General features: G+C 41.6%; 1 protein-coding gene across 4 annotated transcripts in view; it reads left to right on the plus strand.

Moving 5' to 3' along the window:
- The first annotated feature begins 4304 nt into the window (after positions 1 to 4304).
- LOC144495872 (cyclin-dependent kinase 13-like) overlaps positions 4305 to 13633 on the plus strand; it is an 83747-nt gene continuing 74418 nt past the window's right edge. For all 4 annotated transcript variants that reach the window (XM_078216549.1, XM_078216550.1, XM_078216551.1 and 1 more), the window contains exons 1-2: positions 4305 to 5576; positions 7959 to 8600. In XM_078216549.1, coding sequence (XP_078072675.1) covers positions 4582 to 5576; positions 7959 to 8600 — 1637 coding nt within the window. In that variant the 5' untranslated portion in view covers positions 4305 to 4581. The remainder of the gene's footprint in view (positions 5577 to 7958; positions 8601 to 13633) is intronic.

A 13633-nucleotide genomic window follows, 5' to 3' on the forward strand; every position in this document is an offset into this window, starting at 1 on the left:
TTAGTGAATCAATTCTCTGAAACTACTCCTGGATTATGTAGTGAAAAGCTAGCTTTTGAGTTAGCTGGGGAATATTTAATGGTATCTCAGCAAGTAATGAAGGCAAATGCAGTTAAGAATAAAGGCTCATTTGTAGCTGGGGGAAAAAGTGCTGGTATTGTCAATTTCAGGCCAACCGTTGAGGTGAGGTTTAGTCAACCTTACTTGAAAAGAAATTGAATGAGGTAAACTGTGTAGCGAATACTCCAGTGTGTGCCATGTGAATATGCTGAAATGCTACGTTGACAAGGAAGGTATACAGAAGGTGCTAATAACTGTAGGTAAAGAGGAGGAAAGATAAATTAATGGTCCTGAAATTGACTTTCCCCTGAAACATTGGAAAATGAGGACATACTTAAGAACTTAAATGTAATAAGTTACCTTCCAGAAAACTGTCAGTGACTCAAAGCTGTTGCAATCTCTCAAAGCAATTTGTGGAAATAATCCAGGAAAGACAACTTTGATTACGCATGGTGTTGAGGTGCGGGCATTCAATTTTATAAGGCAACACACACAGGTTAAATCCAGTGAAATTGGAAATAAATTGAATTTGTGCTTCAAAATGACAGAGTCCAATCACGGTAATTTTAGTTCACCCATTGTAATGGTGCTGAAACCAGATGAACCACAAAGGCTTAGTATTGATTACCACAAAAGGTGAAGTCCTATCCTATTCCAAGGTTGGAGGATTGCATCAAAAGAATATAAGGTATAAAAGATGCGGCAATAACTTTTCAGAGACTAACAATCAGTGATTGGAGAGCTTGGCAATTTTGCAGTCTATATTAATGACTTAGTGATATTTAGTACAAAGTCTCACAACACCAGGTTAAAGTCCAATGGATTTATTTGGAATCACGAGCTTTCGGACCGCTGCTCCTTCAGGTGAGTGGACATTCACCTGATGGAACAGCAATCTGAAAGCTCGTGATTCCAAATAACCCTGGTGAACTTTAACCTGGTGTTGTGAGACTTCGTACTATGCCCACCCCAGTCCAACACCGGCATCTCCACGTCAGACATGGTAACATCTACAAGATTTGAATTAATTATTTTACCAACTACAAGAAACCAATTTGGTTATAAATTTGGCTAAAAGTAAATTTATGAAGACCAAAGTCACATTTAGGCCACATTGTCAGACATGATTATGTGGCCCCAATGGGATTAATTAAAAGCTAATGTGGAGTTCTGTCAATAAAATGGCAAGTTTTGCGATTTATTGGCACAAGTGGATTTTATTGAAAATTGTGCCAAATATCAACTGTTTGTTCTACTAACTGGTTTGTTAAAGAACAAAAAGATTTGAATGGACACGATACTCCTAAAAGCTGTACTGATTACTACACCTGTTCTAGCAGCACCTGATATGAAACTATTTCAAATAGCAGTTGATGCCAGTGATATGGGTGTTGGTGCTGTTTTGCTGCAGGAAGATGAAATGTGACTTGAGAAACAGTAGGATATTTTTAATCGGAGCTGAATGTGCATCTGAAGAAATATTCGATAGTAGAAAAAGAGACTTTAAATTTGGTTCAGGTTTTGCAGCATTTTGAAGTGAATGTTGCAAGCAACTCTTCAGAGATAACTGTAATCGACCATAATCCTTTGAGATTTCTGGATAAAAATGCCAGACTATTCTGGTGGTGTTTATTATTTATTTAATTTGAATATTATACATGTGGCTGCATGGGGGATTACTATCATTACGTTGGCAAATTCCAAAGGACTTTTTGGGGAAAATTGAAAAAATAGACTGCAATTAACTTTATTCTTGCCAAAGACTTGTGTATATTTGCATGGTTGATGTACACTATTGTAATAGTATTTTGCATGGATAAGTATAAGTGGATTAAGAAAATGAAAACTTCTTTAGAAATATGTCATTGTATTTTTTTTGCTTTGAGGGAGATGTTTAGAGATATTATATTTTTATTTCTGTGTAATGAAAGAAAACAGGTCATTGTTAATTAAAGGTTACTAGAGACAACTTATCTGAGAGGTCTAAGAGATGAAAAGTTAAAGGTGTTGTGCTTGTGCTTTTGTAACAAGGTTATGGTAAGTTTGAGTTCCAAATAAATAGGATGGATTTTTTCGTGGAATGAGAGCCTCACTGGCTAGGCCAAAATTTATTGTCCATTCCTGAGGATTTGGAGTCACACGTAGGCTAGACCAGATTTCCTTCCCTAAAGGTCTTAGTATGACAATTGACGAGTGTTTCTTGGTCATAATTCCAGATTTCTATTGAATTCAAATTTTACCATCTGCCATGGTGGGATTCAAACTTGGGCCCCCAGAGCAATTATCTTGAGTATCTGGATTACTAGCCCTGTGCCAACACTATGCCACTTAAATAAATGGGGAAATTTTTTTTGCTCTTGAATTTCAAAAGTGAGTTCAGAGGTGACTAGGAACAGTTGCATCATACAGGGAGTAAATGGGAAAAGGTATATTAAATTTTATTGACCCAAAAGTAAAGGCAACATTAGAAAACATGAAGGTTTTTTTATTTGGAGAAGTTGAGTTTGAAGAGGTGTTCAATGATAGAACCTGAGATGAAAGGGGTAAAAAATACATATATTTAAGGAAAGAGATATTTCATGGAATTGAGTAGCTTTGGGGGAAAAGTCCTGAAGACCAGCTGCTTTCTGCGGTTGTTGTTGAAGATATTGGAGGCAGTCACCCATTGTTAAGCCAAGAGTGTGTGTTTGGAATCTGTTTCTGAACCTCCTTTTGGAATTCCACATCAGTGTGGAAGTGTCTGAGAAGTTGGTGTCCCTTAACTTGAGTAATATTTACTGGAGCTTTACGGTTAAAATTAAGGGGTTGTTGCCAAAAAGATAGTTTTGTGTACTTTTCACTAACCATGTTTTTTGGGGGTTGTTCATAACACTACTTTAACTGTGTAACCTAATCTTGTGTGCTTAAAAGATTTGTTAAAAAGACCAAACTTAACTTTTAAAACTGCCAATGATTATAGGAGTTCTATGTTTTTGAGGTCAGTAGCTCTTCCTCATTTTCAGTTTTAAAGTTTTATGATCAATGAGCTAGACTTCACTCAGCAATAACTGTTGTTGTGACAGTATAATCAATCAAGTAAATATGTCTTTGTTTTCACACCATGCACTACCTCTACCATCTCAACTTCTATTGATACTGATGCCAGAAGAGTAGGAGGGACTAAGAGGTTTATAGTAAGGTAGAGCTGGCTGATATCAGTGTATATACTGAAATGTGTTTTTGGATGGCAGTATATAGATTTGAAAATAGGAGGAATGGTTAACACTATTGCCTCACGGCACCAGTGACCCAAGTTCAATTTTGACCTTGGGTGACTGTGTGGAGTTTGCACATTCTCTTCTCTTGTCTGTGTGGGTTTCCTTTCCAATGCTCCAGTTTCCTTCCACAGGTGAATTAGCTATAAGAAATGCAAAAGGTTATGGGGCTGGGTGGGCCTGGGTAAGATGCTCTTCAGTAAATTGGTGCAGACTTGATCGGCTGGATGGCCTCATTCTACACTGTTGGGATTCTATAGAATCCAATAAAGGTCACCATGCAAAAGAGAAAAGGTATTGCTGGTGTTTATCTGCTTACAGTTGGGCAAGATGGAACCGGCTGGATGACAATGCATTAATTATGCTAAGAAGGGATATTTATCTTCGTCGTTTTGTTACTGTTACATTGTCACAAACGGTGGCCTGTGAAAACTGAGGGTTTGGGGGAAATGGTCCCTTGTTGCTATAGGATTAATCTTTAATACTTGACTTCAGAGCAAAGCAGGAGCTTTGGCAACTAATGATGGAGAGCATTACAGAATGCAAAATCCAAATCAGGAAAAACATTAGTCCAACACAATTGTTGGAAACGATGAATCTTTGAACAGAGCCTATTTGCTGTTAATAACCAACTTCACTGAGATTGTAAAGAGGGAGTAGAGCTTGTTATGGAGCCTAAAACCACATGTGCTGTAGCAGGTGTTGCTTAGAACAAGAGAAACATGAATATAATGAACAAAAACAGCAAATGCTGGAAAAAATTCCGTAGGTCTGACAGTAGTGGTGGAGAGAGACTATAACTAACATTTCGAGTTAAATGACCCACCGTCGGCCATTAATAACATGTAGCTTTGGCCAATCTAATTTCAAAAGCTGCTCCAAGGGCAGTTCTCTCCAGAACTACGCATGTGGCGCTATCCCCGGAAGTGAATCTGGGAGGTCAACCTCAGTTCTGGCTGGCTCAGGGAGGCGGCCATTTTGTGAGTCGGCGCAGAAGCGGTGACTGTTGCGCGCGCCGCGGGGCCCGGATGAGCGGACGCTGTTAGTGCGAAAGGCGGCGGCGGCATCCCCGAGGCCGGCCGGCAGCAGCGGCTCTGGGTGTTGGTGCGACGCAGAGGCCCAGCTCCAGTCCTCCCCCTCACAGACCACAACCTTTCCTTATCCCCACCCCGCACCGTCTCCCTCACCGCGACCCGGGCCTGAAGAGTGGAATGTGCAGCGGCTCCGGGCGGATGAAGTGAGCGGCACCGGGGAGTCGGGGAAGTCAATGCCGAGTTCGGATACGCGCGGCGGGAGCCGGGGTCGCAGCCCCAGCGGGAGGAGACGCCAGAGTGAGAGCGGCCCGGCCCAGAGCCGGGAGAAAGGTCGCTGCGCAACGGCGGCCACCGCTCCTCCGCCTTCTTCGAGGGCGCAGCGCAGGAGAAGCCGCAGGAAGCGCTCGGCCGAGATCCGGGCCCAGCGGAGGGACGGCAAATACCCGCTCACCGCCGCGGCGGCGGCCGCCTGCTCCAGCTCGGGCCCCTCTGCCATCCCGCTCTCACTCCGCGGCCTGGTCGAGTACGACGATGTGAGCTCACAATCGGAGAATTTCGGCTTCAGCCCCGCGTCTTCCGCGAGCCGCCAAGCCGAGCGCTCCCGGGACAAGGAGAGGCGGAGGCGGGACAAGGGCAAAGAGAGCTCCCGGTCTCGGGTCGATGGCAAGGCCAAAAGTAAGAGCCGGAGCCGGAACAAAGCGGCGGCAGCCGAGCAGCCAGTCCAGGGCGACAAGGAGGCCCGAGGAGGCCGCACTTCGCACCGCAGTGACAAAGAGACGCCCGCGGCTTACAGGGAACCACCGCCGCGGGCCTACCGGGAGGCCGACTGGGAGGTTCCGCGGGCCTACCGCACCTCGGCCTCGCCTGGGCCCCGCAGTCCGCCTTACCGGGAGCCCAGTCCGTACGGGACGGCCGTGTCCTGCTACCCACAGGCTTACGGAGCCGGCTCCAGCCACAGTCCCAGCAGGCCCGCCGCCTTCGACTTGTACGGCCGCAGTCCCCCACCGCCCCTCTTCTCTTTCAAGCCACTGTACACTTCTCGGGAGCCGGCCTTGCACCCAGGTTACACCGGCCGTTCTCCCAGCCCTTACTCGGCTTCCCGTCGCCGTTCGCCCAGTTTCTCCCGGCACCTCAGTCCCTACGACTATAGCGGCCTGTCCCCCGCTCCTTACTCCAGCAGCAGCCGGCGACGCTCATCCAGCCCCTACAGCCGGAGCCCGGAGCTCAGGTAAGATCGCTGTCAGTCTGTGTGAGCATCTCAACTGTTAGCATCGTTCTAAGACCATTGCATTTCTACAACAAGATCTAATATAAATTGTTCATACAGCACAGGTACCATGCATTTCTGGGATGTAATCTATCCATGCATGAAATGTGCCAAAAGACTTGAAATACTTGTATTCGTACTTGCTATAAAGTTTCAAGTTTAAAACATTCACATATCAAATACTGCAGTCTGAATAACAACGTATCCATACATCAGATATACTTTAAAGTCTGAAATAAACCGCACACATTACATTTGGTGTTTATACATTCCTAATTTATGTCAAATATTTCAGCCATGCATTACACTGCAGATGCTGAGTAGAAAATATCACATAACATAACCATCAGGTCATTCGATTTTTATAAAATATGTTCAGTATGTTATATTGTGTGTACGTTTTATTAAATATACTTTAATATGTATAACAGAATAATTATGGTTTCAAGTTTTTATAATATCAAATAAACAAAGGTTATGCAGTGTTGGCTTGAGTTGTATAAAGCGAATCGAAGTGCTAATGACCTGAAGTTCTTGAAAGATATGCATGTTGTTTATGAAGGAGAAAATTTGCAACTGAATGAGTCGAATGTGATCTTCACATTATTAATGATATTTCTGCTATTGTGGCTTTCATATGTTTGAGAGAAAATATGTGACTTACTGTAGTATCCTCTTGTGAAATCACTGCCTCATTTTGTAGTTTGTCATTCTGGGTGTGCTTTAATTCTCCACCAGTTCTTAGCAGTAGCAGCAAAAGATCCTCTGTAGTGGGTGTGACACTTCAAAGTACTGTGATATTTCAATTGGCTTTTTGGCAGTTTGTGTAATCAAGTAGTTTTGTTTGCCTTGATGTTAAAGTACTCTGAGAACTAAAGCACTGCAGTTATAGGATTACATTCTTGTCTGTTAGACTAACTGCAGCTGACAATGTATGTTATGGCAAATTTTGTAATAATCAGTGGAAGCGAAACACTTACTGGATGGAGTGCTCTTATTTGAATATTACTCTGTCCCTCATAGTATTGTGTGGTAAATTTCAGTAGCTGAAAATTGATGGGCGGCATGGCAGCACAGTGGTGAGCACTGCTGCCTCAGAGCACTAAGGAACTGGGTTTGATTGCGGGGTGGGTCACTGTGTGGAGTCTGCATGTTCTCCCTATGTTTGCGTGGGTTTCCTCCGGGTGCTCCAGTTGCCTCCCACAGTCCATAATATGTGCTGGTTAGGTGCATTGGCCATGCTAAATTTTCCCTCAGTGTACCCGAACAGGTGCCGCAGTGTGGTGACAAAGGGATTTTCACAGTAACTTCATTGCAGTGTTAATGTAAGCCTACTTGTGACACCAATAACTAAACTTTAAACTTTTAGCTGGTTGCAGTTGTCGGGTTTTGAGATTTTTCAGCCACTGTTTCTTTAAACAATCAGCCACTCTCAAGTTGCTTGGACTGTTAGTAAAAATTAACTTGTTTTGTGTTTATGATTTGTATGTTGTCTGTGGCAGTGGTGTCAGAGCTCTTTGTCTTCACTGGAACAATGAAGCCGTGGGGACCGCTTAGTGTTTGTCATTAATTGCAAAAATCTCAACTTGCCGAATCAAATATGTCTTGGTGCTCTGAATTGAGTTATAAATCAATATGGCTTAGGAAGAAAATCTTTTTTAAATACCCTGACCCACAAAATTTGAACAGGACTAAACAGTAAGAAATACAAGAACCTAATAAGACCTGCACATGGAGAGATGGATTGCTGGCGTTTGAGTAGCTCACTAGCTACTGTTTGGATTCACCCATACTCTATAGGTACTAAAAGGTGGTCTCGCATATTGGCTGATTGGGTTCTCTTGAACAACATTTTGTACGTTATCTTTGCTGCTCTCAGTATTGCTTAAATTGAACCTATGGGTGTTAAGACCATAAACTGTACATGCCTTCTCTGACTTTAATTTATTATATTTCAAAGTTTGTGTTTAACTTCTGAAATTTGGCCAAAATTCTGTGAAAAATACATATCCCTACAGATATCTTAGCAAATGATTAAGCTCATATTATGGAGGGTGCATTCATTATTCTTGTTATGTGAGAACAGGAATGTCCAGGTTTATTGTTTTCATGAGGTGCAATAGACAGAGGACAAACCAACAAATAAGTCTGCAGTTTGACACTTCTACTGAAGGCAAATAATGCAAATTTTAGTTATTCGTTAATATATGAAGTTTATAGTCATGTGTACTTTAAATGAATTATGGATCGCGCATACTTTAAATGATTCAGACTTTGTATTCAAATTAAATGATTTGTGCAAATTATTTGGGCCATTATTGACTGCATGATTTGCATTTGCAGGAGGCCTAAGTCACGGAGTAGAAGTCCGTATTATTCTAGACGCTCAAGATCTCGCAGCAAGCACCGTGTGTCAAGGTCTCGCAGTCGTCAGTCAAGCATTTCACCAAACAGTTTAACTTATAAAACTAGTCTTGCAGCTGAGCTGAGTAAGCACAAAAAAGCAAGAGCTTTTGAGGCTGCTAAAAATAATGCAAAAGCCTCTAATGCACTTAATGCAACTACTGCCAAGGCAAGTAGCAATGCTAGTTCAACGACAACAGCCCATGCGTCTCAAACAAAGGATACAAGAGAGTCAAATAAACTCAAGACTGAGCGAGTAACAGCTTCCCCCTTAGACACTGGAATCCAGGCAACGGTTAAAAATGAGAAACCAAAAGTCAAGGCAATTACTCAGGAGGTAAAAATAGACTTTGACTCGAACATGGAAAAAAAAGAGGCAGCGCAGACAAACTCGGGGGCAAAAGTTCCCAAAATCCCAACAGTGAAAGTGGAGTCAATCACACCAAAAGAAAAGCTCAAGCAAGTTGTGCCAAGTGAAGCTACAAAGGAGAAAGAAAAGAACACAACTGTACAGACATCAACACTGCCATCATTACCCTTGCTCCCAGTGTTGTCCAAGGAGGAGCATGAAGATATGAGCAGGTGAGAGTTGTTATATAACTTGGTGAAACTTTTGATTGCAAGTATGAGTTGCGACAGGAAGTGATGAAGAATTGATTAGTTTTTAGTTGCTTTCTTGAATTTTATTCTCCTATTTCTGCTTGTGAATGCATTTTGTTTTAGACCATTGTAGAATGTTCTTCAAAAGTGCAGGCCTTTAAGAACAAGAGCTTGCACTTATAGAGCACCTTTTGTTTCCTTACAACTTTCTGAAGTGCTCCAGGGCTAGTGGTTTACTTCTGAAGTGAAACTATGTAAACACAGTTTATTCAGAGCTCGTTTGTACAAACAGCAATGAAATAAATGACCAGTTGATTAGCTTCGGTGATGTTGGTTGAGGGATAAATGTTGACCAGGATCCAAGAAAGCTTCCTAATCTTCCAATCAGGCCATGGATTTTTTATGTCCAATTAAGAGGGTATGTTGGGTTTTGGTTCAGCATTTGATCTGAAATGGAATGCTGCACTAGATTATTCTTTAAAAATGCAGTAGTGTAGTGGTTCTGTTACTGAATGAGTAATCCAGAGCATATGAGTCCCATCATGGCAGTTTGGAAATTTCAGTTCAAATTTGAAAAGCAAACTGCTGCAACTGCCTTCTCAGGGCAACTAGGGATGATCAAGAAATACCATCTAGTCAGTGACTTTCACATCCCAGAAACACGTAAAACATAGTTCTGGAGTAAAGCTCAAATCTACAAACTCTTGACTTAAGAAGGCGAATGAGGCAAGCTGCTGCTTAATGAGGTAAGCCATTGTTTGTGAGTGTTGGTGCTTTAGCAGACGAGAAGGACAAGTGCTAATTCTGTGCTTGGGTCAGGTTTGAATGTTGAATAATTATTTTGTTTCAGTATTTGCAGTAGAGGAAGCCTGATGGACATCCCAAGGAAACTAATATATATCCCTAAAATATTAGGGATGGGGACTTAACAAAATCAACATGTACAAAATCACTAATGAAGAAACTAATGGCACTAAAGAGTCACAAATCCCCAGGATCAGATGGTTTTCATCCTAAGGTTTGAAAGAAAGTAGGTGAGAACATGGCAGATACCCTAACTACTTGCCAAAGTACACTTGATTTCAAGAACTTCTTTATATTTAAAACTTGTGCAATACATTCCACTATTTAAGAAAGGTGAGAAAGGGAAACCAGAGATTATGGACCAATTAGCCTTAACATCTGTTGCTAGAAAATTGCAAGAACACATAATGAAGAAAAGGCTGATTGAACAGCCTGAGCAAACTTTTAAGCTGATCAGACAGCGAGCATGGATTTGCAGTTCATGCCTGATGAGCCATATGAAATTTTTTGAAGAGCAACTTAGCTGACAGCCACATATTCAAGTTTGCCAATGACCAAGATAAAGCTATTTAGATGGAAGCATTGTGTTATAAAGAGATATTTACAGATTAGCTAAAAGGGAAAACTGAGAAATGAAGTTCGATGTAGCCAATTGCGAAATCATGCATCCTGCACCTAAAAACAAGAGAAGAGCGTACTTTCTAAATGGTGAAAAGCTGGAAATAGCAGAGATGCTTTGGATCAGTGTAAATAGGTCATCAAAATGTCATGAACACACTTTAAAGAGCCAGTCTTTTCAGAAATGAAATTAGGAAACAGTTCTCTGCACAAGCAGTGGTAGAAATTTGGAACTCTCTTCTACACGTGGCAATTGAAACTGCGTCACTTGTAAACTTTAAAACTTGTTATTCGTAGGAGTTTCGTTTTTTAAAGACATTAAGGGATAATGGGCAAAGATAGCTATATGGATTTCGGCCATTAGCTACAGATCAGCCATGATCTCATTGAATGGTGGAAAAGGCTTTAGGTGTTAAATGATCTGCACATGATTCTCAGTCTGGTTTAAATTTATTGCATCAAAATTGTTTATAAATAATTTGACCTGCATTGTTGACTGCTTTCTACATATCCTCTGCTGGAGCTCTTCTTTTGTCAACAGCCCAATACAGCAGTTAGAAAATGTTTTGCACTGTCCACTGTATCATAATCTCTATTCCCTAGATTGCAGCAGATCTCTCCCAGCAGCATCGTCATAGTATGGAGCATACTGGAATGGAAACAGAGCTTGTGGCTATAAATCCAGTGCAAGCTGTGAAGTTGAATCTGATTACTTGTAACATTAGTAAAATTTCCAAGAAAGCTTTCATGTAAAAACTCACCTAAGTGATATATCCTACAGGAAAAGCGACCAGCCCAACTCTCCCTAGTCTAATCTACTGGCCTAGAGAATTCCGCTATGTTGGTTGTTGTTGTTTCTCTTCCCACACCTAGTGGTACACAAAGCAGACTCTCATGTAATTCCATAATGAGTTTTTTGAACCTAGAGCAGGTTGCTAACCTGTCACCAGAAGCTTTATAGCTTGTGGGGTGCCACTCCACACCAAGCATGGTTGACCATCAGTCTCTTCCGCTTTTACTGCCTCTCACTTCCTTGTTGGAAGAATTTTACAGGTTGATACTCAACCGGTTGGTTGAGGTATAAATGCACCTTCCTGGGTCATCAAGTCTTGGGGTGGGACATGAACATGGAGCTTCTAGCTCAGAGGCAGGGACTCTACCACTGTGCTAAAAGACCTCTACATCTGTTATGTTGGTGTTCTCATTTATTTAAAGGAGGACTTACATTTATATGACATCTTTCATCACCTCAGGATGTCCAAAGCACTTTACAGCTAATGAAGTAACATTGAAATTGAGTCACTTGTAGTGTAGGAAGTGCGGCAGTTAATTTGTGGACAGCTAGGTTGTCAAGGCAGCAATGAGGTGATGATCAGATAATCTGTCTTAGTGGTGCTTGACGAGCGATAAGTATTGACTGGGACTCCGCTTCAAACTGATACCATGGGATCTTTTGCATCCACCAGATGGTGCAGACCGAGCTTCAGTTTAACACCCCATCTGAAAGACTCCAACCTCACTGACTGCGTAGCATTCAGTCAGTGCTATGTTGAAGTTTTGATTTTGTAGTCAAGTTTCTGGAACACTCTCAGCCTTTTTAATTTCATGCATTGAAATAAAAACAGAGAATGTTGGCAATGCAGAGCAGATCAATTTGTACATTTGAAGGAAAAGACTAATTCCTGATGCTGATTGGCCAGGTGACGGGAACAGGCACATTTGTCTTGCGCTGCATCCATCAGCATATGTGTGGTTTCTCCCACCACTTGCATCAATGGTGTATGCTGGTCAGGTGGTTCCAGTACTGGTTTGTTCTTCCCAATTGGTGGTGTTGCTCTCTCCACTGCTGGCCTACTCTGTCTGCCACCCTGAGCCCTTGCTGTGTAGTGCTCAGGATTCTGGCTGTTGCAAGCCATGCCTAGTGGGATTCATCTCATTATGCCAATAGTTGCTGTTCAAACTACTCGCACACATCACCATGACTACTTGTGCACACCACCATGCAGGGAATTATATAGCATAAGCAGGTAAACATGTTTGTAGTCTGGAAAATAACAATCAGAGTAATTTTGTAAGCAGAGCTTACTGACTGTCTTTTGTTGCAAGATGTTATTTTGGCAACTTTGTACAGACTATGCTGCTTAATATTCAATAGTCTTGTGATTGGTGAAGCTGAAGTTGATTTTTTTTCCACATACTGAGGCTGTACAGCCATTCTGGATAGAATCCTGATGCCTGAGCGTGCAAGGAGCTGTTACTATTTTCAAAGATTTGGCCTCTAAGCATCTGATGAAACTTGAGCTTGCTGGAATGGCTTTGAGCAGAGACTGATAGCTACATTTCACATTGCTGCAGAGCATCGTGGCCCTGCAGATTCTGGCACTTTTTGAGCAGTTCTTTGTACCCTCCTCAAAATGAGAAGGTGTTGGCTGAGTGTCTTGGTGGTGAGAGGGAACGGGAGATGGGAGAAGTGAAAATGTTGACGAAAGCTTTTAATGATATTTTATTTGGATATCAACTGTTGACTTTGACATTATGGGCAGTGCAACTGTGTGTGCAATGTCACAAAACTCAGGCAAAGGGAAAAGTCAGGTTAATGTAATTTGCATCTTTTATAATATATTTGATACTCAAATAGTGAGGCTTGTTGGGAGGACTTATTTCCATTTGTTGCATAATCAGGCCATTTGTTTTGAGTTAAATTCTGGTGCCTATGGGATCTGATTTAGTTTAGTTGGTGGTGTTAAAAACTGATTTTCATTGTTGTAATATATTTGTAACATACTTGAATGAGAAAGCTGAAAATAATTTGCTGATGACCAATGTTGGGTGAAATGCTTCAGTTCCTCTCGTATCCCATCAATTTCTTGGTTTTGCGATATTTTTGTGTTCTGTACACAAATGGTTTAAAAGATTAGCTTGATTATTTTCATGTCTTTTAACCGTGAAATCCTTTACTACCTATATGCATACACCCCATAAAGATGGTATTGTGAGACACAGCTTATTGTTTTAAAAATGAATTGGGATTATTTCAGTTGAAGGAATCGGGTCTGTATGATATTTTGGTACAAAGTTCTGTTTTGGGAGCTTTGTATAGGCCATGCTGCTTAATAGTCTAGTAGTTGTTGGGTGTTTATTGAAACAGATTTTGATTTGTTGCACATACTGAACCATTCTGGATAGAATCCTGGTGGCTCTCAGCATGTGTACTGGCAGACACATGGCACTGGTTGTATTTTCAACAGTTTCGGTCTTCCAGCATCTGACAAAACTCTGGACTTGTTGGCATGGCTTTGAGCATAGACTGATAGCTACATTACATGTTGCTGCAGGGCATGGCACAGCTGATTCTGGCACTTTTTGAGCAATTCTTTTATCCTCCTCAAAGTGCGAGTTTTAGGCTAAGTTATTTGGTGGTCAGAAGAAATGGTGGAGGTGGAGGAAGTGCAAATGTTGAATAAAGATTCTAATAAAATCACATTTTACTTGGGTGTCTCATTTTCCCAAACGTTTGTCCCCCAATGTACCTTATATATTTTGTTAAGGTATTTGGTCCCAGACATTTGTGCTGTCAGGAATTGTCAGTCCCA

Source organism: Mustelus asterias, chromosome 7 (assembly GCF_964213995.1).
Source record: "Mustelus asterias chromosome 7, sMusAst1.hap1.1, whole genome shotgun sequence".
NCBI lineage: Eukaryota > Metazoa > Chordata > Chondrichthyes > Carcharhiniformes > Triakidae > Mustelus > Mustelus asterias.